This window comes from Poecilia reticulata, linkage group LG9, assembly GCF_000633615.1.
Source record: "Poecilia reticulata strain Guanapo linkage group LG9, Guppy_female_1.0+MT, whole genome shotgun sequence".
In the NCBI taxonomy this organism is placed as follows: Eukaryota; Metazoa; Chordata; class Actinopteri; order Cyprinodontiformes; family Poeciliidae; genus Poecilia; species Poecilia reticulata.
Window position 1 is genome coordinate 20,004,491 of NC_024339.1, and position 25,638 is coordinate 20,030,128.

The window sequence follows — 25,638 nt, forward strand, 5'->3', positions numbered from 1 at the left end:
AAAACATAAAGCACCAAGTAAATTACAGGCAGAATTTAACAACTATAATGTGCAGAATGAGGTAGGACGTTTGAGAAGTTCAAGTTCTAGTGCTCATGATCTGCTGAGGGGCAAGTGTCTGTGTCCAGAAAGGTCTAGGGATGAGCCCCTCAAAAATGGTTATGGCAAGAAAAATGCAAAAAAAAAAAAATGAATACATTTTTTAGTTTTTCATTGATCCAAGCTGTAAAAGCCGATATATTGTCTTAAATGATATGCTTTAACATTATATATGTGACAAGAATCAAAATATTTACATTGTTATATATCCCAATTTAATAGTAAAATGACTTAAAATACAGAAAATTGTTCAAATACATATATTGACTTTATAGAACAACTAAACAAGATAATTATCTTCTTATTATCTCTGCATTTAAGAGCATATATATTGCACATAATGACATTGTAGATAATACATGGACCGTTTGGCAGTGTTATATCATTGATTCTGCTTAAACATCCACATGGCACATAGATTTCTGATTTGTTATGAATATATACATTAAAATATAATTACCCACATACCTACTCATTGAGAAATGTCTTTATGCCAATCAGCTCAGCAACGATGAAACTGTCCTCCCAGGAAACGCCCATGATATAGGCCAGAGGCATGAAGATATAGGAGCAAATGAGCTGAGCAGGTAAAGAGACGGGAGACTTGTTAATCCCTGATGTATTCAGTGAAAAGTCTGTATTTGTGCTGCACTTAGGTTACCGAGAAGCTGAGCTGTGGGCAGTCAAACATCCCACCCAGCCATGAAAGGACGGCATCGAAAAAGGCAAGCAAGGCTAAGAAGGCAATAATATTGGAAATGATGTTTGCTATCACACCTACAGCGCGAGCTGCACCTTGGGATGCTGCTTCCAGCATGTTTTCATTCTCTTTGAGGACACAGAAAAAACACACATTTAAAACAAATGAAAGACATATCTGCCATGTTCAGATAAAATATGGTAGTTTTATCTGATTAATTAATCTAATCAATCTTGTCTCTGAAAATGTATTGGTATACTGGTATTAATTGACCTCGAAACATTTACTGCTATACTTTAAATTGTAATATGAAGGTAAAAATACTCAAATCTCCTACAATAGAATAAAGACAATATGAGATTAAGAAAGACAATATGTCATGCAATAATACATATATTGAGAAACAAGCTATATTCAATTCTGCAAATCAGTCTGACAGGAAAACGCGTTTACATCTCATTTGTGATTTTGGCAGTTGTGTTTTTGGGTATTTGCATACTTATTGATTAGTAATATGGTCTTACTTACCCTTTGATCAGTTTAAGGTCATCATTGAATATTGAAACGGTCTTCTCCTTTTCAGGCCAGAAAATTTTGGCGATGGCCAGAGAAGCTGGAGCAGACATTAATGTTGCTGTTGGCAAGTGTGTTGCATCTACCTGAAATTACAAAGACAGGAAAAAAGACATAAATCAAATAGTTCAAAACTGATCTCTGAGCCAAAAAGACTGGTAATCTTTCATCTCAGGGGAAAAATTAATCAACACAGTTAATTAAGTCACCTTTTAGATATATTGAATGTATACAACAACTTTAAGTTGGGGATTCATTCTCAGTGTGACCGTGCCTGATCTCACAATCATATATTGATTGGTTAATGCATACTCTTCCAAATAATCCCTGGTGTTTTTTTTAGGATATTCATGACTTTTTAAACATTTGAAAGTTGAAGAAGGAGCACTGAACATGAACATCTATCCTAACTCTGACAATTTTTACCTACTCATGAACACCCTTTTACCACTATGTTTTCCTCACCCCAAGGGAAATAAATGCTCCCAAAATGGAACCAGAAATGCTGGCAAAGCCTCCTGACATCACAGCGTGTATCGCAGAGACAGTTAGCTCACTGATGTAAGGACGAATCAGGAGAGCTGCATCAGTCTGAAAGAGACAAAAATAGAAGTTGGGTTTAATGAGATCACTAAAATAAGGCAGTATGATGCTACCGACTGCTACTTATAGCAGTAGAAGCTCACATTTCCAAGGAAAATGTTCCCAGCTGCAGCCATTGACTCTGCTGGGGATGTCCCCATGATAACCTGCATTACAAATCCAATCTGGAAAAGAACAAAATCTTTGGCATAAAAAAAAAAATCAAAATAATAATCTAACAACAAAGCATTATAATTAGGAAAGAAGCATGTTAAATATGTAATATTTAGTTCACCTTGCAGATGAGCCAGGGCATGAAGCCAACATAGTAGAGGATGGAGATGACGGAGCTCAAAAATACCACGATGGGCATCACCTGTGAGGAGGTACATGTGGAACATTCCCTTCAGCTTGATTTATTGTATTCTCATGAGGTCTAATGTCTTGGAGACTGGGGTTGATCTTAATCAGAATATATATGTTTTAAGCACCCATCTTTTATGATTAGAGGTGCCTGATGGTGTATATATATATATATATATATATATATATATATATATAGTATATTCACTGTGTTTTGCAGACAGTACACAATTCTTTTGTCAAAGAAGAGTACAACTTTATTGATGATTCAAAAATAGCTCCTAAAGATACAAGAACTTATATTGAAGTTACAGTGATAATCTTACTACATCTTACCCTAAAGGCAAAGAAGTGATCAGTGTAACTATCACCAAACACAAACTGAGATCCAGCATCTGCGAATGACTGAAACATCTGCAAGGATGAGATTTTTAATTAGTAGAATATTTGTAATATGTGACATTCTTTCAGTTTTGGGTATTTTAAGAAAAAGTTAAAAAGTAAAGTAAAAACAAAGAGTAAAATCATTATAACTAAAACATTTAGTTACATTTTTTTTTTACCTCTGCTTGCTTTCCAAGCCACCTCACTGCACTCAATCCAAATGTGGTTCTGAGTATCAGCAAGTCAAAAAAAACAAGCTGTAGTCCAACTCCACAGATCAAAGTGTGCCAAGGCCACTAAAACCAACACATAGTTTGTGTCAAACATATATTAATAGTCCTTGCAGGGCCAACCCTGCATCTGTATGCATCTGTATTTCTTCTTAATCTGAATGGGTGTTTGGAGAACAGCAGCATGATGAAAACAAGCAGGAGCAAACCACAGAAGGACACAAGCTGTCTGGTTCCCCGCTGGGCGGTATGCAGAACCAGCCAGCACACCACAGCGACCAGTACGGATGCAAACATTGTCCTGGATGGAGGGAGTGACAGTAGGCAGAAGGGAAGAGGACCAACTTTTAAAGATATCATAGTATTGTGAAAAGGTGTTACATCATTTTACAGATTCATTGTTTTTATAGTGTCTTTGAGTGTATAGAGCAGTGTTTCTCAAACTTTCTCAGGCCAAGGACAACTTAACCCATTTAATCAACACTTGCATAGGATACCACCTAACTTGAAGTTGCCCCTGCAAGAACATACTTACAAGCTCAGACTGTAGTCCTACTGTCAGCGATTTTACAGAAGAACTATGGATAACACTTTGGAATGACACACAACTTAATGAACTGTGTGATGCTGCGAGACCTCTGATGGAGCCAGCTGCACTTTGTCCAAACAATACAAAAACAAACTACAAACCATGAAGAAGACTACTTCCTGTTGTCTTCTACGCTTGTATTTTAGACAGTGCCATTCATCAGAACATGCATGTCACTACTGTATTTCTTCTGGTATTCTTTGTCTCGAACATGATTTTTTATTTATTTTTTTTTAAAGAAAATAGGATTTGTATGCAATTCAAATATGAACAGGGTTAAGAGTTCTTAAACACCAAATCTTCCCAAAGAGGTGAACATTACAAAACTAAACGATCAACTAAATGGTCATTCTCTGCATCTTCCTTGTTCAATATTGTCATGATGCTGACCTGGTACGATAATTTCTGCACTACTTCACTCCCACTGTTTAATAAAAGGGTGAATGCCTGTATCTGAAATGGAATATATTAATTGCATTTCTGCTTCTGTTCAAATTACTGTCATTTATGTGCGCTGCAGGACTTGTTTGCGTTCACCTTCTGAAGACATTATTGTTACTAGGAGACAGAATTTTTTTTCTGTCCTTACTGTACAGTGCATAATTTTCATGACATCACCTGAAAGAGATTTTCACCATAATGATTCAACATTGACTGATTGTCCTGTGAAATTGAAGCTAAAAGACAGGGTTGTTTGGGGGGGGAGAGAATTTTTTTCTCACCATCTGATCCAAAACCAGTTTTTACTAAGGAGGTGTCTGGTAGGAGAGAGAGTCTCCCACATACAGTCACCATATTGCTCCATTATCCAATCCCAAACCAGGAAAAAGATGGTTGCCAAGGAGATGACCAGTAGCCCGACAGCCCTCTGGAAGTTCAGAACACATGCTGCTACCACCATGGAAATGAAGCCTGAAACAAAATTTTAATTAGGAGCAATACTGCAAACTGGTGACATCTTATATGTCCTATTAAAATAAATGCATTCTCCTAATTTATTTAGCTGTTTTACGTCCATCAATGAAGCAGATTAGGATTTTATGAAAGCATTCATGTAGCCATAAAGTAAGAAAAAGTATTTCAAGCCCATCAATGAACAGCTAGTAGTGCAAAAAAAACTTGGTTTCTCTGCCTTATCCATTCTGTTTAAACACAATGTACACATATGAAGACAGGACAGTCCTGTAGCGCTCTATCTATCTATCTATCTATCTATCTATCTATCTATCTATCTATCTATCTATCTATCTATCTATCTATCTATCTATCTATCTATCTATCTATCTNATCTATCTATCTATCTATCTATCTATCTATCTATCTATCTATCTATCTATCTATCTATCTATCTATCTATCTATCTATCTATCTATCTATCTATCAATCAATCAGATTTTATTTGTATAGCACATTTCAGCAGCAATGCATTTCAAAGTGCTTTAAATCATAAGAAACACAAAAACACAAAGTCATGCAACATAGAATCAACAGTCAAAACATTACATTTAAGTCAAGACCCATCATTAAATTCATAATTATGTTTCAAATACAACTCTAAGCAGGTGGGTTTTTAGTCGACATTCAAAGTCAGTGTTTTAGCTGTTTTATAGTTTTCTGGAAGTTTGCTCCAGATTTGTGGTGCATAGAAGCTGATCGCTGCTTCTCCTCGTTTGGTTCTGGTTCTGGGGATGCAGAGCAGACCAGAACCAGAAGACCTGAGGGGTCTAGACGGTTGATACAGCAACAACAGATCTTTAATGTATTGTGGTGCTAAGCTGTTCAGTGATTTATAAACTAACAGCAGTATTTTAAAGTCTATTCTCTGAGCTACAGGGACCCAGTGTAGGGACCTTATAACTGGTGTTATGTGCTCTATCTTCCTGGTTTTAGTCAGAACGCGAGCAGCAGCGTTCTGGATCAGCTGCAGCTGTTTGATTGATTTGTTGGACAGACCTGTGAAGACGCTGTTGCAGTAATCAGTGCAACTAAAGATGTCTTGATATATGGCAGCTTCAGACATTCAGTACACCCCAACTTTCTTATGATCTTGTTAAAGTATTTCACTCGACTTGCAGACTAAACTTTGACTAGGTCTTTTCAACAACTTGAACCTTTTTTAAGCTGCTGTAGATCATTTCAGGAAGAGGATCCAGTTTGGACCAATCTTCAGCTGATAACTTCTTATTTGACCAGTGAATATGTTGGTGTTTCTTATTTGCTTCTCTAGAACTTTATTTCAACTTGCTGGCTGTGGTTTAGAGTGCTGAAGATGTGTCTTAGGGTCTGATTTTGAGGTAAATTTCAGAATAATTTCAGAATAATGGACTCCAAATTGTTTGGAAACGTGTATATAACACATCACTTTTAGGCTTCCTTATGCTCATTACTGATGCCTTTGCAGCTAAGCATTGTGCTAACAAACGGCTAGATTGTCCAGAGAAGTAGACTCCTACACTAATAGAAGTGGCCACATCTGCTGATGATCATTTTAAAATCTTAAACCCCAGGAACTGCATATATCAAGTTATCCTCATGCAGTCTTTGTGTACACACACCTTTAGTGTGTTTAGTTGACGAATGACAGGTCAGTTTTATACTAAAACGTTTGAGTTTAAAAACTTTGCTTTTATCGCAGCTATAAATACACAAGAAACTAAATAAATCTCTAAATAAACCCTTTGACTAATTTCCTTTTTGAATAAAGATTTTTCAACGCAAACATAACTGGAAACATTGGATCTGTCTGCAGCTATATTGGATCTGCAAACATATCCAATATAGCTGCAGAAATCGAGAAATAACTACATAAAGCAAAATCAGATGTGCATACTTTGTATATAAAATCCTGATATTAAATAAAAAAAATCTGCAAACTTTCCAGCTGCATAGTCAACAGATAGGCACCATGGTACTCAGGCATGTGAAAACACTTTTGGTATTTAAAATCCAGAAATAAAAAACCTATTAATAAAAGACCTTAGTTACACTTTAACTGATGTTAACGTAGATAATCTATACCTGCTCCCAAAGCCATGGTCATAGTACCTGGTCTTTGTACTCTGCCAAGCAGACCTGGACTGCCTCCAACTTCCTCTCCAGCAAGCTGGACTCACAAAAACAAGACAGATGACAAGGGAGGCAAGGAAAAGGGGACATAAATGTTATCTTGAAGGAACAACAGAAAGGCTGGCCATTTATAAGACATGAAGAGATATTGCATGTTTGGCAAATATCAACAAAGGACAAATCACAAACCATTTCCTCTGGTGGTCTGTCGTCTCATGTGAATTGTTTGTCTCTTTGAAGGCACATTCAATATCAAGGTTTATCTGATCCTGTTTTTATCACACAGACAGATGAACACTGAAAATAATTCATTGCACATGAAGACCGTTTTTTCCCCCCACATTCACAGTGTTTGCAGAAGAACAGGTGCTTGGAGCATTAAAAATCTGAAGCAAATTGAGGATAGTACTGAAACCACACTAAAACACCCTTTTACAAATCACATTTTAGGAACTGCTAGACATATTCATATCAGTATTTATATTTTGTGGAGCCAAAGAGCCAAACTTAAAAGAATCAGAAACCAACAAAAACAGAATTTTCTGGTGCATGGAGGTAGATTCAAATTATTTTGGGGCAAAACACTAAGACATATAAAAGATTTTTGCTTACCTCTAATTGGAATGCAACATTGTCCGTTCCATGGCTTTCTGTCACATTTGGCTCCATGGTCTTTCCTTCTGTTAATGTTCCAACACTTGCTGAGAGACCTTATATGGAGACCTGACTTACTTTCACTGCCGTTGCTGTTTTTTTTCTCCCTTCTGTCCCTTCCGGGGTTTCTTCTTTATGTTGCTGTTTTTTCCCTTTTCCAGTTTTTTACTAAATAAAAAAAAAAAGAAACATGTATTGTTTCTTTCTCATTTGTTTGCTTTCTTTCTGTTATAAAACACGTGCAATGTTTAATATTTGCAGACATGTTCTAGTTTTATGTCTCAATGTACAAAATCTGGCAAAGCTATTCAAACCAGGTTAACTTTTGTAACTTTTTGTCATATTAAAAATATCTACTTTAATGTGTTTTGTATGTAATTGGCAAAGATTGTAGTGCATACAGTAATTATGATGTGGAATAAAAATGATACGTGTTGTAATCACCATGTTTCACGGTGGGATTGGTGTGTTTCGGGTATCATTTTTAGCTTTTGGTTAGCAGTCATTCTTTTCATTGAATCTGACCAGAAAACCTAATTTCACATATCTCCTCTATCTTCCGCGTGTCTTTTGGAAATCAAATTACTTTTAGCTTTCACACTTGTTTCTTAATGGGCAGATACAGTACATGGAGTGTACAACTGCCCTGTCCTGATGGATGAGCTTCTCTAACCCGAGCCATGCTATGCAGGTCCTCCAGTTAACATGGGACTCTTGGTAGCTTATCTGATTAATGCTTTTCTTGCTCGGCCTGTGTTAGTTGAATGACAATTTCTGTATACTTTATTATGTAAATTTGCAGTTGTTAGTGCTCTGTCAGATGTTCAAAGTTTGGGATTTTATTTTATGAACTAACTTTAGATTCCTCCACAAGTTTCTCGCCGACTTCTCTGCTGTGTTTCTTTGTCTTTGTGATGCTGTTTGTTTTTTTAAGAAATATCTGCGGCCTTCAGGGAGCAAAATTTATACTGAAATCAAATTACAAAGCGGTGTAAAAAAAAAAGAAAGTAAAACTGCATATTAACCCTCCAATTTGCAATTACACATCACTTTGTTTTGCTATGTTACATAAAGTCCTTGAAAACTAAAATTGTAATGTGAAGAAATGCGAATACGTTCATATAGCAGAAGTACTAGGCAAAGCACTGTATGAACTGAGGCCACATTTTGTTTTTGAAATGCAAATTGGAGGTTTATGGTATTTTGGGAGCCCAGTAGAGGGCAGTGGTGTATAATTTGTCATCACAGTAACATCATGATGATCACAACAGGTTCACTCAAGTCTACATGGCAGTCTGGGTGATGGATGAGGAAGCAGTCGTTTGGATCTGCTCTGTTATTAGAAAGATAGCACATATAATTTCCAGTTCAGATACAACAGTAACCTGTCTGTTACACACAATCTAACATAATTTTAACATTTTGTTTGTTTTCTCATCTGAATGTCTCATGCTATCTTTTGAATGTGTTTGAAGTTATTTCAGTTCTATTGTTCATACATTTGGGGTGAGATTGCAGAAAAATATTCATTCTGTCATTCCTTTTGAACAGAAAGAAGCTGCTCTTTCCTGCAGCTTGTCCACATGATAAAACCATTACTCAAGCCAAAGCCCAAAAGTTCAAGGAAACCAGGTTGTTGCAGGAAAATAGCTCAGACAGACTCAGGTTTGTTCGTCCATAGATCATTGATTAAAAATCTTGTCAGGGCGGACAGAATGGCATTTAAAATAAATGGTGACATTTTTGGCACACTTTTGTCTTTGTATTTTTTAATCCTTTTTGTTTTATATCAAAATGTCTGCAGGAAACATGGGATATGTTGAGAAAAAGACAGTTAACTAACTGCAAAGCAGTACACTAATAAAACTGGACATGTTCTACTGCAGAAAACTAATAAAGTCAATTACAGCAAATTAACATGCTACAATATATTATTGTTTTAATTCGTCTGTTATAAATTTTATAACTTTTAAAGCTTTTGATCAGTTTATTTTTCTTTGTACATATCTAAGCTGAGAGAGAGAACCAAGGCATTTAGTAGTCAATGTACTTTGTAATGAAAGCGTATAACAATGAACTTGTTTGTTTTTGAACAACATCCATTAATATAGCAACAAAAGTTAAATTTTATAAAATCTATCTGTATCACATGCAGATGTAAACAAAAAGGAGCAAAACAAATAATTGTGATTTTAGAAAGATTGCAGCGCAACACCACAATTAACTGCAATTAAATAAAATACTTAATATCAGAGAAAAATATTTTCAGAGAAAAATATTTGAACAGCAAGTGATTTTAAAGTAGCATAGCCATTAATTGAAAAACAACAATATCTGACTCTGGAGTGACAACATAGTTTATTTGCAGCAGCAGCAATGCATAGCAACTGATGTAATGATGAAATACATCATCATGCAGCAAGAAAGATGATCAATCCCTCAGCAAAGTTAATTGCAATATATCAAGACACGGGATTTCATCAAACGAAATGTGAAAGTCATTCAAAAATAGAGGTGATTGTAGTGTAGCAGGACTAATGATTCACTTCAACATCAGAACCAATTGTCAGGAAACAAAGATGATTTTGAGGGAAATAAGCCAGATCATGCTCAGAAATAAAAACAGCGTGATCTGGTACAGAAAGACCTGCATGTGATACAGTTACATGGAGGTGATGGCAGGTGTGATCTGTGACTATCAGGCAAAAGGAAGTACGAGTGATGTAAGAATGGAGGTGATTTAAAGGGATTTTAAACAGAGTACAGTGACAAATGCAACAACATAGCAAGCTGTGATGCAATGCAAAACATGGCATCATAAGCTATTTTATGGGGCAGCTGTAGTGTGTGGTGTAGAGGTAGAGGTGACGCCCCTTAAATTGAGGCTGTTAGCTCTGATGCAGCTGTCTGGGGTTTGATTCCCATCCCTGTTATCTTTCCTGCTTGATTACTGTAACTAGTACCACACAACCCCCCCCCAAAGAAACGTAAAACGGCATGTTACATTCGAGCAGATTATTTCCATGGAAAATTTAACTATTGTGTCCTGAAAAAAAGCTAGACAGGTAACTGTGATGTAACCAATAACAAATACAAAGTAGATTACTTTAATGAAGCAAGTGAACTCATTGCAAGACAGGCCAAAATTTGTGAACTACTGTGTGTGATTTTATTTATTTATTTTTTTTTTCACTGTTTATAGCAAGAGGAGATTTTGATGACATGAAATTGTGATGCAACAGAAGCAAGTAATTCTGACATCAAACCCAAATAAAATGAAGAAGCAAATGAGACTGGTTTTTAAAAAAAACAAACTCACATCAGTACTATAAGTCATAATGATGCAGTGGTGTAAAAAGATCCCATTAGTGAGACAGGGTTATTAGATTATAGCTGTGGTGCAGCTTTAGTTTTTATGGCTACAGAAAAAAATCCATTCCTTAGTAAAATACACAGTCAGATAGATGGATATCTGGCTGTGTATTTTATCAGTTAAAGACAGGGTTTTAAATAAAAAACACATTTTAATGCAGTGTTTTTAAGTATAATGTGTGAAAATATATATTTTTTGATTATAAGGAATTTTGTGCAATTTCCACAGTTTTAACTTTTGACATTTATGTTTTTGTTTGTTCGTTGAACTTGATGTTGAATTGTTGCTTTCTGTGTCAACATGCCCTGAAATGGGTTATCACTTGTTTAAATGTCAGAAACCTTTAACTCAGGCCTCTGTTATATTTCAGAAAGAACACAGAGCAACTGCAGTATTATGTTTGTGCTACAGTGACTTAATTGGTCTGCCCACCATGTTCTGTCTGTGTGAAACGTGTACACTCAGTTTCTGAGGCAGGGATCCAGATTGGTTAAGACACAGACAGAGCTCCATAATTACGCTAGCCTATTCAGCAGCACTGCCTGTGCGTCAGCGCAAACGTCATGTTTGAGCTGCTCGGGGAGAGACAGGACACTGGAGAGGGCTCCTCACATGCTGCGGTATGCTGGGCTGGCTGCTGCTAAGGCTGCTGCTGCTGATGCTGCTGCTCACAGGCAGATGTGCTGTCATCCTCTGTCACTCAGCTGCAAGGTAACAGATTGAGGAGAAGTGGCTTCGTCCTTCGGTGGCTCGGCTGTGTTAAAGACAGATCCACTCTTATTAGAAATACAGCCAGCCGAAAGAGATGTATCGCTGCAGAGTGACTGGCATCCAGCCTCCACCCTGAGATGACATATTGATTCCAGTCCAGTAAAGCTATGAGCCACATATAATTCACACGATTGTGAAATATGACCTAATGACTTTCAAATCTGATGCTTGGTCTTGTAGTTGCCAGCTAAAAACTTGATGACTAGAAACTAGTGCTTTGGTTTCTTTGTCTCTCGTTCTCTCTTGTCTACTGTAGGAACCTCATTCAAATCTCACCTGGATGTTTAAGCTCATTGAACATGTTGCTTAACCGGAGATTTGCACGTACATTACCTTCCATTGTATTTTTTTAGTATTCCCTCATCATGATTTGAACAATTTGACTTGTGCGGAAGAAAGAGCCTAATTTGGACAGCTATGATTTGAACTAATTAACCATACGCAGGTTTAGAGAGGCCCAGCACGACAACCGAATGATAATAATGACAACCACAGCGTTGATGAGGACAATTATGACAATTATAGCGTCTAAATTGACAGGCTCTTAAATCTCATTCATGCAGTGATCTCAGCGAAGTCTTCAAGGTAGAGTTTATCCATCTCTGTCATTAGCGTAAGGCCAGCCAGAGTCTGGCTCACGAAAACAAACCTGCTGCTCTGGGCTTCCTGTCCTGCAGGGAACCCCAGAGAGCATTTGGCTTCTCAAACAGAATATTGACATTTTTCTGAATAAAACGTTACAAAAATTAAAAATTCTTTAAATCACAATTCTGCTGAAATTTGAATATTATTACGATCTTAACAGTGATAATTCCATGTTTCTACAGTTGTATTTATGTGGTTGTGTCTGTAGAAGTTCAAGCACATTGTTTTCTGCAAAGTATTCATACACAACTGGTGTTTCTGCTCTGGTCCTGGTGGGCAAAGCAAGTTTAACTTGACCCCTTCTTTCTAATTTCACTGAGCTTGCATAATAATGTTATACTGCAGTCCAGACAAAATGAAAAATCCATTAATTACTATTATTTATTTACTGCCATCCATCTGTCTGTGCGTCCAACCGTCCATCGTCAAGCTTATCTGAGATCTGGTTGCTGGAGTAACAGCTCCAGGTAGGAAATGCTGACATCCCTTTTTCCTACAAACACTCTCCTACCAAATAAATCCAATTCATCCCAAGATGTCTCCTGGCCGGATGGGATATATAAATGTGGTTCTGCCGTTGGTTCTTCAAAAAGGAGGAGTTCAGGAGACATCTTTGTTTTATGCTTGAACCAGCCGTACTGGTTCTATTTGATGCAGAGTAGCAGCCTCCTTGAGCTCAGCTTTCCCAGAGGTCCTCACCTTCCATCCACACTGAAGAGGAGAGGGTCACTCCGCATCATTGTATCCAGGATCTCACTATTTCATAATCCATTAGCGGTGTGTGATACAAGAAATTTTGGTATTGATATGATTTCAGTTAGTTGATCATCATTATGATAAAATGCAGGTCAAAGGTGATTTTATGAACTAACTGCAATATAATACATTGTAGCAGTAATGAAATAAAAATATTTCTTTCTACTACATACAGTTGTTTCTTGGGATAACAGAGTCTGTTACTGTAATCTGCATGTAACCTCAATACTATTTCCCCACACAAAAGTGTGTGAACTATTTCAGGTTTGGGGTATAAAGCTTTACATAAGTGTATATTTTTGATTTCAGTAAGATTTTTTGCAGCTGCCTGAATAGATACTAATAGTTTAATTGGTATGCTAAAATTGCAACTCTGATCACAGATTACACTGTGAGCCACGACAGGTGTGTGCTGTTTGCGCAGACAGTGCTGGAGTGATGTTGCACTTATGGGGGTTAGTGAACAGATTGTGTTTGAAAGAAAGCAGACGTTTTGAAAGCAAACATAGCAAAAGTATGAAATCCTGCTCTCAAACTGAAAATGTGAGCTCTTGATTTTTGCCATTTTAATTCCTGCATATGCACTGGCATGAGTAATTTGCTGAACATTCAGGAGGGAAACTGCAAACAAAAGCATCAGCCTCATAAATATTGACATTACCAATAACAATATTGATAGTATCGATATTTAGATTGATACGCCATTGTCTCATGTCACCCAGAAAGACAAGACCTTTACTTTTTGACTCGCCTCTTTCACCACAGCCAACTGAAGCAGGGCCCACCCTTACACAGATGAGGCTTGAATCCAACTATCAATATCCTGTTCCATCTTTTGTTAACAAGGACCCCCACGCTGAGCCAAAATCTGACCTCAAAGCAGGAGGAAACAATTCACCTTTTCCTGGTTGAGACCCATGGCTTCGGACTTGAAGGGCTGCTTCATGCTCATCCACAAACTACATAAATACACTCTGAAGGTCATGGTTTGAAGATGAAAATAGAACCCCATCATCTGCAAAAAACCGAGCTAAGATCCAAAGCAGACACAAGTTTTTCAATGACGGTGTCTTGAGCTCTTGTCTATGATAACAAAAAACAATTTTAGTGACAAGAAAGGAACTTGGACTGGGACTTGTGCTGAGAATGTGGACACAGGTCTGACTCTGGGCATACAACTACCAGATTGATGCCCAGGTAGTCAGTAGTCCTGGATAGAAGTACCTCAAGCAACATGAAACTGAACCTTTATCTCAAACTGTTCTGAGCAAGAAAAAGGGATAGTTCTACACCAACCTTTAAATACCTGCACGGATCCCCTGTGAATAAAATAATATCATGTTAAAGTAATGTGCTGGTATTGGGCCTAGGTTCATTTCAGAGTTGCTGGTGTTTGTTGACCCATCAGGTCATGAGAAACCTGTTTACCCACTGCTCCCAGTACCATAACTGAACAAGTGGAGGAGCCATAGTTTCTACGCTCATCAGCTCTGGGACAATCTGACTGTTTCACATTTGCATTTGTAATTCATTCATATTGTGTGATGTTTATTGTTCTTTTCCTAAACTCAGTGAAAAATAGTTTTCTCTTTCCAAGGTTGATGGACAATTGGGATCCCTTGATAAATTGATCCTGTCCTCTTTCTTGAAAATTGAGACCACCTCCATGTCCACTTCACGGGTGCTAACTCTAATATTTATCTAATAACTAATATGAAAAGCATGAGAGTCAAGCGACACATTTCACAATATGTTCAATATAATGTTGGGCTGTAAGTAAACCGTGAATGAGGATGCTAATTGCACAACATGCAAGCAATCAAAGTTGGACATTTGGGATTTGTGGTACTTTGCAAGGTAATGGATCTATACTGGATCTCAAATCAAATTTGGCTTTGGTCCTCAAATACTATTGGTCCAGTACAACCAAACAGTAGAGAACCTCAAGTCAAAACAGCTGTATTCAGCAATGAAATGTTCCCGCTCTGTCCCCGGACCTTCCTGAGAGCAGATCAAGAACATCTCCTTTTTAAAAAGAGATCAATGGTGTCTCACTTTGTACATGATCTGCTTTGATGCGGGTACGCATCCTTTCCCTTCTCCCCCCTTTCTCCTCCTCCATCTGTCCTCATCGCAGCCTTTATCTCTGCGCGCCGCGCATTTTATCCGAGCACCAAGCAAAAAGCAGCAGCAGCAAATTATCCACACACAGAGAACATTGTGCCGAGGACGCTCCGGTCAGTGACATCTGAGAGAAAGAGAGAGGCAGACAGAGAGGGGGGAGAGAGAGAGCGATTCTACTTGGCACACAGCGCCCCTGTGGCAGTGAGACTTTGACTGACGGACTGGCTGTCTGACAGAGGATTCTGGAGGACAACGCAGCTCTTCTAATCCTTTTCACACCTTTTTTTTTTTTCTGCGTCTCGTCTGTCATCTCGGAGACCGCTGATGGTTTTCTAGCGTCTCTTCACCGCTTCTTGCCACCTCAGCATCGGATTCTGCTTCTTACCCGCGCACCTTTCTTCCCCTCTCTTCTCCTTGACTGGCCGAACCGGGGCTGATCCCAGCCAACCCGGGCCGGGCCGTGGGGGGCTTTTCGGCGAGCCTTGTAGCTGAGAGTCGGGACACCCGAGATGTGCGCTTCGGGACCAGGGATCTGGGCTCTCCCCTCGGCGTGGGGAACCTCGGGCTCGTGGCAGTGCTTCTGGTGGTGGGTCGTGGCGGTCGGGGTGACGGTGGGCTCGGGGGACCCGTGGATGTCCGCGGAGGCATGCCCCTCGACTTGCTCCTGCAGCAGCACCAGGATCTCCTGCGTGGACCCGGAGCGAGGGATCAGCGCGTTCCCCGTCCTGCAGAGCGAGGCGGAGATGGAGAACATCACCGACATGTGAGTGAGGAAGCTGTCAGAACCGCATCTCCATTTGGCCTAACCTATTTCTTTCTTTTTTTTTTTTTTTTTTAAAGAGCATTTAATCGCGGCTGCGCTTCCAGCAAATAAAAGAAATGCTCAGCCCTCCAAACATCATCTGTTGCTGATCCTTCGCACAGGAACGAAGGAGCCTGAAAAGAAGGCGGATTTTTAAAAATCGGTTCATTCAACGAGCCCTTAACCTCGGTCAGGACTCTTTGAAATTGTCCAGGTGTGTGAGGAAGCAAGCAGCCCTTTCTATCTGCACGGTTAGTGTGCAGCCTAACCTGCATTGCATAGAACACGGGGACGATCAATGCAGAAAAGTCTGTTAAAAACAAATCTGTGTTTGCTTGTGTGGAGTTGACTGCGCTCTCATCAGACACCACAGTCCAAATATTAGCTCAGACACTTCCCAAGATGGCTAATATGAGTATTTGGACGAACTGAGATGAGAGAATTGATGCTGAAGGGGGGATTTGCTTAGGCAACAATTTTCTACCCAGACTGAATATTTTGCTCATTTTTGATGACTATTCTTTTTTGTGCAGGATTTGCAGCATCCGTGCGTCATAACTTCGTAAAGTCATGTATTTTAGATAAGGAAACTTGTAGATTAGCTCTTTTTTTTGGCACAGGTAAAAACGGCCTTGTTGATACGCTTGGTTAGATAGAAACAATCCTTATCACCGGCCTTGGAGGCTCTTTAAATGAGCATGAGAAGCAATCATGAAGTGCTTGGCTTGAGTTTGAACCAAAAACGACCTTGCCAAAAGCCGTGGAGATGGTTTATCTTGTCTGCATTAATTGCTGAGATGTCCTGATTTAAATTATTAATATTTTTTTAATATGCCTTGAGATGTCAGCACTTGGTCAAAATTTAATGAGCTGCAGTCCAAGTCAGGCAACTGCACTCAAATATATGAAGAGTAAATTTTGATATGCTTGTAATAATGTGTTGAGTTGTAAAGTTAGTTGTGCTTTTTTTTCCCATGTTAAATAAACTTTACCAGACAGAAAACCTCTATAGTGTTATTTTTAGAACACTCATTTGAATTGTCTTGTTGAATCAGAACTTCTTGAAATTAAGCTTGAGAGTCATAGACATACACAGATCAGGCAAAAGATAATGACCAACACAGAGACCCTTTACACTTACTCTAGACGTGTTCCTCCTGTTTCTTGCACATCGCTTTGGATCAGGGCTGAACTTAGAAAGCTATGGGCCCCTGGGCTGGCGGCAGTCGGTTCATTATGTCTGATGTTAATAAAAAAATTACTCTAACATGAACATTTTCAAATTGTTGAATATCATTCAACACACAAATATATAATTAAATAAATAAAAATCTTTAAGGCCCCCAAAAAATTGGGATCCTAGACTCCTGCCCTTTGAGCTCTTTCCAATTTCTGGCCCAGCTTCTGATGACACCATATTCACCTCCCTTTAAAGAAGAGATAACCAGCGGCATTCCCTTCAGCTGTCATTGGTCATAATGTTATGTCTGATTGGTAACTGCATTAGTTCGTTTCATGACATCAAAAACAGAGAAGGTGAGATTAAATAGATAGGGGAATTACCTCAGGTATTATATCAAAAAACTAGATACTTTGTTGCCTTTATAGTCTTTGCACACCTTTTCACTTACAGTACATAATCTAGTAGGTCATTTTTACACTGAAAGTAAGAACAGCAAAAGTACCTCAGAGCTAAGCAGTTTCAGCTCATTTTTCGTTGCTGGGGCTGATGGAAATTCAGTAGTATTTGTAAACCTTTGTTCAATGTTTTATGTAAAATTACCCTGAGAACTTGACCCATACAACAGGTGCTGCTGTAGCTGTTGTCCCAGTAAAATAGCGCCTTCTCGGTTCTCTCATAGTCTTTTGTTTAGCTTGAAATATTCTCAGACATCTAAACCCAGAGCTGTAATACATGAGAAATACGTATGCTGCTTTTTCAGAATATATTCGCTCCGTTCTTTTCATGCACACATGGGAGCTGCTCGGAAACCGTCTCCTGCTGGCCCCTCAAACACAAACAGGTCAAGTGTTTTGCTCAGATGCTGCTGAGGAAAAGAGACGATAAAACATTCTGCTTCCTCACTCTGAGAAGCTACAACAATTTTCCCCTGTGTGCTGTGGATCGGCTGTAGTCCTTCAAAAATAATATATAAAAAAAAAGAAACACGTGCATTTATGTAGGTTTAACATGTTTATATCTTGATGACGAGTTTCTGCTTGTACTTCCCCATGCTAACAAGTTGTCTTGGTGTTATGCACGCTTGTATCCCCTGACAGCTACATTGCAAACCAGAGCAGCTTCTCCTCCATTAATGACAAAGACCTGCACTACTACAAGAACCTCAGGAACCTGTGAGTGCTTTATGACTTTATTTTACATGGGAAATATTTAAGTTCAAGTGTTGTCCTCTTGTTTTAACAGACAGACGTATTAAACATATGTGCCTCATTATAATGAATGTTTTAAAATGTTATAGCGCTTTTTTTGTTGTTTGTGTAGGTGTTGTCGTTTCTATATCTAAACTATCAGGTCTTAAAAAAGAATAAAAAAACAATAAATTAGTACCAAGTAAATTATTTCAGTGTGGTGTTGGACCTGCTGTGGCAGAACTCTAAATTCACAGAAAGTCGCATCGTAAGCGGCGGCTATAATCCTCAACGCAGCTCTTCCCAGTTTGAATCCCAGTCCCAGTCCCAGGGGTGCAAGCCTTCCCCCTTCTCTCTTTGCCATTTTCTGTACATTGTTTATTATCTTTTGAGTAATGCCACATTACATCACTAACTTACTTCTTTGATGAATGAAAACAAAATAACACCTAAATCTACCAGGGCTTTCAATAATTTTGGGCTTATTAGTTAATTATTATGGTATGCAGTATTTCTTTTTTCAAAGAGCTGACAAACATGATTGATTGCAAACAAACTGAACTTTTATTTATTTTTTATTTTTGCTAGTTTCATGCCTCTGGATCAGCTTTCCACTTATAGTTATTATAGCTATCATCATATTGTGCATTTAGAGCAGTAAACGTACAGCTTGGATTCTAAAAGATTTCACTAAAGTTGTATTACAGGTCAGTAAATCAGAGTTAATGAAAAGTGAATTTGTTTTGGAGCCTGTTTTCCTTTTGGATGCATTTTGCTCATTATAAACACCCCAGCCGCTGCCCTGTAATTTGCTGAAAGGTTTTGCCTGCTGTGAATATTAATAATGTGTCAGGTTTTAATGTTCATAAGGACTCTAATGATACTGATGTATTTGTTTGCTTTGTGTCAGTACGGTGACCAACAGCAGGCTGACATACGTGTCAAAACTGGCATTTCAGAGCAACTTAAGGCTACAGTACCTGTAAGTAAAACCGTCGTTTTCTTTCTTTCTATTAACATGACAAAGATTGTGCAGACAAGTTGTGTACTTTTTGTGCGCTAATTCACCATTTTGTAAGACAGCATTTAAGAATTATCATTATATAAAAAGGTAATATTTGATTTGTTGTATACTGAATTTAAGGGTGATGAGAAAATAGACCTACATACGATTACATACATTTTAAATATTACTGTAATAAATAAAACCATATTTCTAATATCCTGAAATTAGTCATAAAGGTAAAAATAGATACGAAAATTAGAAACATGAGCAAAATAATGAATCTACATTTGATACAAAATGACTTAAAGTATTTCCTAATTTTATTTACTGCTGTAATCTTATGTGGGCACAATTCCATTTGTGTATTGTACCAAAACATCAATTGGTTTGGATGTAGAAACATTTTTAAACAACCTGATGCAATACCTTTGGTTTGTTTATATTGAGCTTCATCCACCGATTCTTGGTTTCATGTGCAGGAATTTGAAAGACAACAATCTGTCGTCCCTCTCCTGGAGGATATTCAAGCACCTCAACATCTCATATCTGTGAGTTAACAGAAACCTTCACCTTTGTCATGAGATGAACTCCGATGTTAGCTGAAGTTTCGTTTTGAGTTGGGTTCATTGGCTGTCAGCCTTAAAAAAAAAAAAAGTTAAAGCAGCTATTTTACCATTTACAACCAAGCAAAGATATCAAAATACATTCATGCTCATACCAGCTGGTAGTTGTGCCTCCTAGCTCCAAACTTCCATAACTCATAAAATACCCATCAGGATCAATGCCTCTGATTGTTGGAGGAGTGCTTAGCTAATATATAGCGAGTTGAAAAATACACATCCCATACTTGCCCAAAGAAAACATTTAGAGTTACCTCACAGTGTCTGATTATGTCCCACGGTGTCTTTGAACTTCCCATAATCCTCTTAAATGAGCTGTTTTGCACTTGCAGGAAAACTGTAATTGGGTTTCTGGAAGAGAATTAGATCAGCAGGATTGATAAAGATCTCATATCTGTCTTCAGAAAGAATAGCAACATCTGGAAACTGCTTTGCTCTGTCTCTCAGTAGTAACATAATGAGCTAACACATCAGTGTAAAAGCCACAAAGAGGAATACACCGAAACCCATATCCCACAGAAAATTGCTAAAATATAGGTCCTTCGGCCTCACATTCTTCAAAGATAAAGTTTGTTGTTTAAAGCTGTCATTTACAAATCTGAACGTTTTGGGAAAAAATGTTCATCTCAGCATCTCTATGCATATGACTTCCATTCATTTCCAGTATCTGATCAATTTCAACATTAGAACACTTTTTTTTTACTTAATAAGATACAGAATAAGTAATTAAATGAACCAAAAACTAATGTGGCAGCAGTTTGAGTTGCCCAACCGTCTGTTTTCTGAAAGCCCAAAGTTCAGCGCTCTCTCCTATGTTGGTCCGTGCATCTCATGCTCCAGTTAGTCACCACCGGTCTCCTAGTTCCTCTGTTTCCTGAACTTTCACCTACTATCTACTTCCAACACATCAGTGATTTTTGATTGCAATTATTTCTGATTAGAAATACATCAAACATGATTACTGCTTTTATTGTTGACATTGTGGGCCAGTCACAATGACATTTCTTAATATCACATAATATTTCACTTAATTTCCACTTTATTTGGCAGTTTTTCTTCCAAATATTCATTTCTGAACCTCTACAATGATCACACATTGGAATTGTGTTGTTTAAAAATTAATATCAACCTGTTCTCCATCAATTACTTGAGGTCTGAAAACAACATTTTGTTATTTTGGACAACTATGATTTTCTCCATAAAATACTGACACATTTTTAAAAATATGAAATATTATTATAAAATTCCACTTTTAGCCAAACACCTATATAAACTAACCCAGGGAAACCTAACCTAAAACGACAAATATGCTGGTATATTCAAAAACGCATGTAATGTTGGGCTAAGCATCAGAAAATGAAGGCAATTTTGAGAATCATTGAGTCCTGTGATATTATTAATGGACTGACAAGCTCTTCTAGTGTGAATAGCGCACATGTATTAGTATCAAGGGTGTGGAATTTACAGTTTCAATAAATTAAGTCATGTCATCAATTTTCAATTTAGTGTCAAGCATTCAGCATACCGAGGTTCATGAAAAATCTGCAAAGTGCAGCATGAGAAAAAGTAATATTATTATTGAATCATTGCTGTGATATTTGAGACCCAGTTGTGTCAGTTCTGTAAGAGTGCTGCATATTGTTAGATAAACGTGGCATGTGAGAAACGCTGCACTCATGCAGGAACCTTTTTGTGTCATGACCAAAAAAGCTGAAAACAAGGTCTGCCTGGCTTGTCCGGTGATCAAATTGTGTTTGTATCTGGTTAGTGAGACGTAAGGTGAAGTTGGAGGTGGCAGCGTTTTTACCATACCACACAATTACTCTGATAAAGACCAAAAGTAGTCAAAATTATTTGGTTTTATCAAAATTGTTGTTTAAAACAAACGTATTTTATTTTTAAAAGCATTATTACTCTTATTATTAATGATTTACTTTATCTGTATGAAATCAAAATCTTATACGCTCATGTTCTCATATTTGAAGCCTTTAGCTTGTAAAAAAGATATGAATATGATGTTTTAGAGAGAAAATGACTCGAAATATTTTTTTTTTTTATTGAGGCTTCTTGAAACCAGAGATCAGAAAGTTACCATTAGCTTGCCTTTAAGTCTGCGATGCACTCTTTTGTTTTGCTACTCAGTCTTTGTCAGAGTTCGTCACCATGTGTTTGTCCACATCCCTCCAGAATCCTGTCAGGGAACCCTCTACACTGCTCCTGTGAGAACATGTGGATCAAGCTTTTGTTAGGAGAGGAAGCAGACACTCAGGAGCTGCGCTGCATCGAGGATGGAGGAGCACGCAAGCCATTGTCAAGACTGAGACTACAGAATTGTGGTGAGGGGAGACACACACGCACCTGCGCACACGCACGCACACACACACACACACACACTCACACACGCGCACACACACACACACACCCACACACACACACACACACACGCGCGCGCGCACACGCACCCCCGCACACACGCACGCACGCACGCACACACACACACGCAGACAGAGAGGGAAAGTGGAAAAAAAACCATCCACAAGCTGTTCAGCATCTGGAGGAAACAGTCATACAAATCGCTACCTTGATATAGATGTTTGTATGAAGTTCTGCATTTTTTAATATTTGACTCCTCTCTGTGTTAATGTGCTGTGTTAATTGTGGTGTTGCAGAGAAGTGTTGGTGTTTAAGCACGGGCTGAGAATTGGTACTGTGAACCAAATGTGCTAAGTGTTTTGTCAGTTCACAGTGGGTGTGGAGAATGTATGAGTGAATAACAGAGCTTTGCTGTTATCACCTAAGAGAATAACTGTACAAAGAACACAATTCACACAACGACAACAGCCTCTGCAGTAATCAGTTATCCGTATCTGCGATTGTGTGTGCATGTGTGCGTGCGCATGTATGCGTGTGTGTGTGTTATGTTTGCACAGGCTGCAAAGAAAATGCTGCCCACACTTTATTTCAATTACACAGAACTGTGCTTAGCTTGTATATTCTAATTTCACCCCCCACACACAAAAGAGCAGAGAAAGCTGCAATGTCCTACACATAAATGCCCCAAGAGATAAAAAGAAAGCAAGCACACACACACACACTTTAAGAGTTGATGTTTATTGCTGCTTTATTCTACTAAGGTGACATCAGCACCAAACAGGTTTATGTATATTACTATGCTGTAGGCATTCTTTGGACTTCAGTGTTGTGTATAAATTACAAATTATTTGAGATGCTCTTAAAGATCAAACTTGAAATGTTTGCTGTTTGACTTAGAAAAGACACTTTACAATAAAAAAACGCCACTGATATCATTGATTCTCAAGTTGTTTAAAGTTAGTCGTGAAAAGGAACATCTTTACTTTGTCCTTTACTAGCAGTGACATGTTTTCATCCAGCAGAATTTATTTCCCCCTTTTTCCTTGAATTATTATACCCTCTTCATAAAGTGAAGAATCCTTCCTGTGTTTATAGCGAGTATATGTTGAACTGCAAGAACAATAATGTCCACGGTAGTGACACAGTATATACTTTCTCTATTAGGAATAATTATATTGTATAACTTGCAAATATTTTCCTAACAGAGCAGAGATTTATGCACAAGTGTGTTATGAACCTTACCCACAAGTTTTCTCCGACTGCATGGCAGACTCCTACAGACTGTGCCTTTTATGTGCTGCATAAGGGAAGGTTTATCAAGCTTGAATGTATAAATGTCAGCAGTTAATTGACACTTTATTCCTCTCTGCTTTATATACGCTGCATGAATTTTTCATGAATCTCCTTTTTTTGGACTCACTTCTGCTCATAAATAGGGTCGAATTACAGCTTGACCTGTCTATGGACGTCTGCATTGGACCGACTCTTGCTCTATTTTCATTTTAGCATCCCATAAGTAGACTAAGACTGATGCTTGATGATGATTTAGGATTTGAATTTTATGTAGCTACAATTTTTTTTAACATTTTTATTCTTTCCTAATAAGCATTACCTGTATAATTTATTTACGTTACAGTTGTGCAAGAAAGATAAAAAACAACAAGATAGAAGAGACAAACGTGGACAAACATGGAGATTTAAAAAAAATAGTTATTACGCCAAAGTTTTCAGCAACAAAGTGAGTTCATGAGGTGAAAGTTTCAAAGAAGATTTGTAACTTGTAGTAATTTGTAGATCCAACAGTATGTTGCCCTGTGTTGAGATTTAAAAACTTGGTCTACCTAAATTTTATCACAATTAGAAATAGCCGCTAATGGAAAAACTTATGGGCATTGCAGTGAATGGAAGCAGCTGAAAGTCTGCCTTTTTTATACGTAACAGAGTTTTAGTTTTTTTTAAAAATGTGGTTTAACATGTAGGATTTATTTATTATAGATTTAATTTGAAAGCTTGGTCTGTGGTAATCAGCAGAGATGGAATATACATGAAGAAATAAACACTGCATTTATTTACTGAAGAAACTTCCCCACAACCAACAGCCAGTGTTTCCTTCACTAACCTGGCTGCTACTTTCTTTAGAGCTGCCTTTGGCACAAACTGTGTTGTGTCCATACCTTGTGTAAAAAAAAAAAAAGAGTTTCACAATCCTGAGGAAAAAAGGATTTTGAACAATTCGAACAACAATTTTTGGTCATTGAAGAGAAATCTATCTTCAATTGTTTATGTTCACGAAACAGTTGTGTCTTTTTTTTCTGGCTGGGCTGCTTTCTGATTATTAGGTATTTGTGCTTGGAAATATATTTGTGATTTAACTTGACTTTTAGCTTCTAGGTCTAAAAAAACAAAAGGATGCATTCGGAAAGATTATTCCCATGTTTTTGCTGACAGTGTAAACTGGACAGAAATAACCCAGGGCCATAAGGGCACTTAGAACACAAACAATAAGTTCGCTTACAGGAAGCTAACAATGTCATTGATAACTCCTATTGATCTGTCCCCTCTGCGTCCCCTCCATTAACAGACGTTATTTTTGGCATTAGTGTAGTCACAGCAGGTCCTCTGGAGAGGTGGGCAGGGGACCCCCGGTAGAGTGACATATGAGTGGGTGGACATGGAGGGGAAGGATTGCCAAATGATGCCCCAGGGCGAACTGCGACACACCAAAGAACCTCTCAGTCTGGCCAAACTGCTGGTTGTTGGGCCGATTCTGTTTCTCTTTTTCCATTTGTCTGTCTGATTCATGTGTGTCCTTGTGTCTGTGTGCTTGAGCATTTCTGACTGACACTGTGAGGGAGGCACAAAAGAGAGGAAATGCCCAGTGAAGCCCCGGGGCTGAGCTGACACTGATCTCTATCTGTTAGTGTCCACTGACTGAATACTGCCGGAGATCTGCTCGAAAAAGCTTGCTGAAAAGACAACTGACCAATGCAATTTATTACAGAGAGGTACCGTTCTGGCTTACTACAGCCCTGCTCGTGTAATATAAAATCTAATCCACTGTGCGACACATAAAAAATGCTACTTCAAACAGCTGCAGGTGTTAAAGGCTGACACTGTCTGAAACAATAACACTGGCACATAAAACTTATGAACTTCTCTCTGCAACATAATTTGCTTATAACAGTCTTCTTTCAGCTGTACATGACTTACTTGCTAATCTAAAAATCTGACTTTTTAGGATTGTTTTAAGCTTGCGAAAGTCTACAAAGTTCACCACTGCAGAGCCGACCCAAGATTGCAAAGACCTGAGCAGAATTTGTGCATTCAGTGCCATTTAATAAATTAAACATATATCATCAATACGTACAGATTGATGTATTCTAAGCAATTTTTGGTTGGATTTTCAAAAAGTGCTTAGAATACATCAATTTATACATATACACACCGTATTTTGCTTTTAAGTTGAAGGTTATCGTTCAGGCAGTACAGCACTGCAGGAGATACACGTGAGGGGCCCGGTCATTGGACCCTCCCCCCGGCCCAACGCTGACTTGTTAT

General features: G+C 38.1%; 2 protein-coding genes across 5 annotated transcripts in view; one reads left to right on the forward strand and one right to left on the reverse strand.

The window, feature by feature from the left end:
- Positions 1 to 615: 615 nt before the first annotated feature.
- On the reverse strand, positions 616 to 14,703 carry LOC103470648 (solute carrier family 28 member 3). The gene is made up of 9 exons (XM_017306669.1): positions 11,226 to 14,703; positions 6,539 to 7,408; positions 4,243 to 4,432; positions 2,654 to 2,731; positions 2,250 to 2,330; positions 2,059 to 2,139; positions 1,838 to 1,963; positions 1,328 to 1,458; positions 616 to 927 (listed from the first exon to the last, which is right to left on the reverse strand). Exons 3-9 carry the CDS (start codon positions 4,243 to 4,245, stop codon positions 921 to 923), a joined length of 507 nt encoding a protein of 168 aa, XP_017162158.1. The 5' UTR covers positions 4,246 to 4,432; positions 6,539 to 7,408; positions 11,226 to 14,703; the 3' UTR covers positions 616 to 920.
- A 266-nt stretch (positions 14,704 to 14,969) lies between these two features.
- Positions 14,970 to 25,638, forward strand: part of ntrk2a (neurotrophic tyrosine kinase, receptor, type 2a) — a 53,639-nt gene continuing 42,970 nt past the window's right edge. For 2 of the 4 annotated variants that reach the window (XM_017306668.1, XM_008418468.2), the window contains exons 1-5: positions 14,970 to 15,672; positions 17,992 to 18,066; positions 18,992 to 19,063; positions 19,567 to 19,635; positions 21,895 to 22,043. In XM_017306668.1, coding sequence (XP_017162157.1) covers positions 15,419 to 15,672; positions 17,992 to 18,066; positions 18,992 to 19,063; positions 19,567 to 19,635; positions 21,895 to 22,043 — 619 coding nt within the window. In that variant the 5' untranslated portion in view covers positions 14,970 to 15,418. The remainder of the gene's footprint in view (positions 15,673 to 17,991; positions 18,067 to 18,991; positions 19,064 to 19,566; positions 19,636 to 21,894; positions 22,044 to 25,638) is intronic. The other 2 variants (XM_008418467.2, XM_008418469.2) reach the window with 2 other exon arrangements.